This window comes from Pyxicephalus adspersus, chromosome 1 (assembly GCF_032062135.1).
Source record: "Pyxicephalus adspersus chromosome 1, UCB_Pads_2.0, whole genome shotgun sequence".
NCBI classification, from domain to species: Eukaryota; Metazoa; Chordata; class Amphibia; order Anura; family Pyxicephalidae; genus Pyxicephalus; species Pyxicephalus adspersus.
The window spans coordinates 133066306-133071119 of record NC_092858.1 but is presented as its reverse complement, the minus strand read 5'-3'; the positions used below and the strand labels follow the sequence as shown (position 1 = coordinate 133071119).

At 39.8% G+C, this 4814-nt stretch overlaps 1 protein-coding gene across 2 annotated transcripts in view; it reads left to right on the top strand.

Annotated features, from left to right (window-relative positions):
• The first annotated feature begins 1228 nt into the window (after positions 1-1228).
• Positions 1229-4814, top strand: part of LOC140341681 (CD99 antigen-like) — a 38083-nt gene continuing 34497 nt past the window's right edge. Inside the window, exons 1-2 of one of the 2 annotated variants that reach the window (XM_072427546.1) lie at positions 1229-1378; positions 1469-1536. In XM_072427546.1, the coding sequence (XP_072283647.1) occupies positions 1479-1536 (58 nt within the window). In that variant the 5' untranslated portion in view covers positions 1229-1378; positions 1469-1478. The remainder of the gene's footprint in view (positions 1379-1468; positions 1537-4814) is intronic. The other variant, XM_072427538.1, reaches the window with a different exon arrangement.

The following is a 4814-nucleotide window of genomic DNA, read 5'->3' as shown; positions in this document are numbered from 1 at the left end:
TCTTTAGCCATCTTAATGGGAAAGGCTGAATGATATATCTCCTATGAAGCATGGAGCATGAGAGGTAAATTATTCTTAGTAGCTGATTGGGAACAGGCAGGTAAGTGTATATTTTCGGGTAAATTTGGTCCTGCTTTGTCGCTCTGTCACATGCGTGGTGGGGACTACAAGAAGTTGTGAGGACACAAATTGTACAGACATGGTTAGCTTTGTCACTAACAGAAGGTGATAATGTGTATCCAACACAGGGGCGAGTTCCTGTTCACAAAAAATGGCAATTGTTCATAATAACCAGTCTAGTGCTTTAGCAAAATAAACATCATACACTTTGAGTTTGTATCTACAGCTGAACTCCAGAAATTAGATGAAAGAAAAACTTTAGTTGCATTGGGGCTATGCACATTCTTCAAGGCCTAAATGCTCTTTACTTGTCTTTTTTAAATCTACTTATGTTATGAATACTTCCCTTACTCCTTGGACCCATCACAGGAGGGGCTGCTCCTTTAGATTGCAGATGATCCTTGCAGTGATTTGGTCATGCTGGGCAACACGGTGGCTCAGTAGTTAGAAACATTATATTGTGAGCCCCTTTGAGGAACATGCCTATGGACTTTATACAATGCTGCGTATTATGTCTGTATAAATACTGGCTAATAATACATGCCCCCCATACTAAATGAACTTTAACCCTTTCAGTAGATGGCTAGCCCCAATGCAAGGCAAGTTTTTTTTATTAGGCCTAAAAGTAATCCAACCATAAGTAAAATTTGGCTGCTCCCATTTTTGGATTCCTTTTAAAAAATGCTAACTGCCTGGCTTTGTCTAGATGCAGCATTTCACAGACCTAGACAAATCATACTGCAGATGAAAGTCAGAGAATAATCAACCATAATGTTAATAGTCCTTGATGTAAAGTAATAAAGGCCAAATTGCTTGCATTTTATTTAATTGCCAGCTCCTGCATTTCTTTAATATACATGAATTGCCTTTGTATTCTGTCTTGGCAAGCAGAAAATATATTGTTGTGGAATGAACCATGGTATGAGTAAAATGATCTTCTATGATGTGAATATTTAGGTGAACTAGTGCTGGCCTTTTCTGTATACAGGGGAAGCCTTGCTACTTTAGCTGAGGCACACCCATGCCTGCCAGTGTCTTGTTACTAAAACCCTGTGCAGAGCCAGGCGGGGGCTGCAGCAGTTCAGCCTCCTGTGCTGCTTCTTTATTGGCTCCTCACAGCCCCTAGACACTTTTTGGGAGGAGAATTGGACAGGGGGTGGAAAGTTATTTCCAGTCTGATTTTTTAACAGGGTGGAAAGTTTTCTGCAGGCTGTAATAGAGAATTAGCAAGGCTTTTGCTGCTGGATTTGCTTTACTGGTAAATGACTCCTGCACTAAGCTTTCAGGGCTGATTTCTATATCTGATGATTGTTTACAAATGCTTTCTCTTTGTTTATGTACCAAACAGCTGGCAGAAGATGACTATGAGACTCCCTGCTCTGTTCTGTTTGCTGTTCCTTATTACAGGAATCAGAGGTAAGATCACCTGCATGCTTGTTACACAATTGTAAATGACTTTTTCTTTTAAGACATGTGACTTTAATTTTTAAATCTAAAAATTGTGTTTTTTTAAAAAAATAAATATCTTTATACTGGTGTGTTAGCATTGTGATCTACGCCTTGTATGTGCCATTCATGTGTGTGAGCTTCATGCTGGATCTCTCCCTCCTTTGTGTAAGGAGTCCAATTTGCATGCTTGGAGTAGAGCAGCTGACAAGTGTTTGGGCTTTCTATATATAACCTGTATGTGTGTTGTGTAAGGGATGCCCCTCCAGCCTGCAGTGTGTGAATGCCAGCTCTTTGTCTCATCAGTCTGGGTGGGGCACCAGGCTTATTGTATAGGTGCAGCAGGGGCTGGAATTAGTTCTGGGAGGTAAGACTCCCCAGGCTGAACACATGAGCCCCTTACATCTTCTCCAACAATGGTCTAGTACACATGAGCAGATCCACTGCCAATGTTATGGTTAACTATCAAATCCCAAAACACTGCAAACGTGAGCTTTTTGTTTTCTGAAAAGTATAGGGATCAGATGTGCTCCATCATTTGTACAAATGTCCGATCTTTCCTACTGATTGGAACACACAAATGTTTTATTAAACACTTTGATAAAAATCTGCCCATGTGTAGCAGCCCTGTCATCTAACAATCCGTATGCTGCTTCTGCACATATATAGATACTGTCAGCTGTAGTTATTATATGGGCTATATCGGATCAAACTATACATTTATTTCCAAAACCTGGAATAATGGGACAAAGGTTTGCTTATGCTCTAACTTGTACTGGAAAAGTTACAGATTGAATTTGATTGGTTGGCGTTTACATCAGCTATCCTTATTTTTCACTCTTTTGTCTTTTAGTTTGATTTGAATGTGGAACAGCTCTGCTAGATGTATTTTTTATTATTTATACTAAAGCAGCACTGGTTATCCAAATACAAAGCTTGGCTATAGACAGATGCGAATAGTCTGCCCATCCCTGGGGCTTTTGTGTGCGGTGAAGGGATTGTTTCTTTCATAGAGCAATGGATTATTCACAGAGATTTTCCAGCATTAATATTCACTTAGATAGCTGCAGCATTTCTTTCTGAATGATTATCAGCTGTCTTGTTTTTCAGGGACAAACCCACATGTTGGGGATTTGTCCTAGGAAATGGCCTTGGCTTTGGACATTGATTCAACTTCAAAACAGAGATCCCCTTGCTTTTAGGAGTATTGCATACAGTTCTTGCTATCTATTTATTATACCTGAGCATTTTGTATCTATAAAAACAGCAGTATGTAAAACCCAGATGACATGTAGGGCTTGTTCTCACCTCGGTTTCCTATGCATTCTGTTAAAGCGTACCTAAACTCAGAATTTTCACCTTACATAAAAGGGTAGATAACAAGTTAAAATTCTGTTTGCGCTTTCTTTTAAGTTTTTTTTATTGTGTGTTTTTTTTTTTTTTTTTTTTAAACGGTGCAGGGCACTGGCCTCCTTAATTCTTGATCGCCTAGGCTGTCAAGAATGAATGGGAGTGCAGAGCCTCCTGGCTACCTATGTCACGCATCCCAGGAGGCTCTTGGCAGCTTCTTTTGCGCATGCGCAAGCATCTCGAGCATGCACAGAGGGAGCACTTTCATCAATAGGGGAAAAAATTGTGTGAGATTGGCATTTTTTTTCCCCTGATCTACGTCACACAATCTCGCGCCTGCACAGTGCGAGATCGGGTGACATAGAAATAAGGATGCGGAAGAAGAAAGGAGAAGATGGCAATGCCGAAGACGAATGGAAGAAACCTCCTGATGGACAGATTGATCTGCCGGGTTGAAAGTAAGTGTGATTTTATTGTTTTAGGGGAAATTTGGGTTTACTTCCGCTTTAAGGTGGTCCATTCATTTTAATGGGCTACCCAAAAAGTGAAGCCCAACATTCCAACACACAGAATTGTGGTACTGTGAAATGGTGTGTGCTGACATGCATATGTGTCTTAGCGCCTTTCTAGTTATAGGGTCATTGAAAGTAAATAAATAAATAGTGGTTAGCCACGTATTGTGCTTATCTGTAATGTACCATAACCTATTGGTGTGACTACCCTACAAGATATATTACCGCTTAGTTTTGTAAACATCTAGCTGAGGTACCACATACTCAAAACATTTTAAAGTTTTCTGGAACCAACTTTAAAATGTTACTGCCTATAGACCTAGAATATCTCTGTGCTGACTCTATGGGAAGAATTTTTTGCATGTTGTCCTATTCATTGCGAGCTTAAAGGCCCATTCACAATAGCAACACATAATAAACGCTTAACTAAAATAAGTGTAACATTAATAAATGAAGCTGTTGCCTTAATTTTCCTGTGAAAATGTCACAAGCCTCACCAGTTCATGATTTCTGTAAGTGATTTTACTATGTATTAAAAAAAAATGTGGTGCCTCCGTATAGGATTTGGTCACTGTTGAATGTCATGTCAATGCCATGGCAGATCCTCATGAAGTCATCTATAGTCCCCTTGCCTTTACTGCAATAAATAATTGGGATTCTGGAGTCTTTACAATATTTGTCTTTCCTATGTTAGTAGCCGTGTGCAGTGATGAAGACATGGGTATGTGTATTTGGCTTCCCAGGGTTTACATGTCTGGCTAGTTGTAGGTATCTGTGAAATCTAGACAATGACTAGTGATTAGCATGTTCTGTAGGAAAGTTTTACACCTGAATTTTGATAATATACTGGTCCTTGTGGTAGTATGGTTGCTAGACATCCTTAGAGTAGGTACTTTGACACTGATGTGCATGATCAGTGGAGCCCCTGAGCCAACCTGGTTCCTGGAGCATAAAAGTATTGAAGAATGATACCAGACCACCCTTCCTATCCATTTCCTATATGGCATGGTAGAAAATGTTAGTCTTCTTTGTTGCTACTGTCCTCATTTTCAACCTAAAGGAACAGTCAACCCAAAAATTGATACATAGGTATAGGTGGAACTTGGTGACCTCAGTCAGCCCCAGGTTTCTTGTATGTCTTGAATACTTTAACATTAAGATGTCTCTGAAAGTTTTGGGCCTTCACTAGAGGATCACTAGAAATACACCTGGACACATACTTGCTATGTGTCACTTCTTTACCAGTTTTGACATCTAGATGTTGCTTTTGTGCCTGATACCTCCCATTGCAAACGCCAGCACCTTGATCCTCTAGCTCAGGGGTGTCAAACTCAAATATAGGCTGGAACAAGCTTATAATAGAGAAAGAGGCAAAAAAATGTTTTT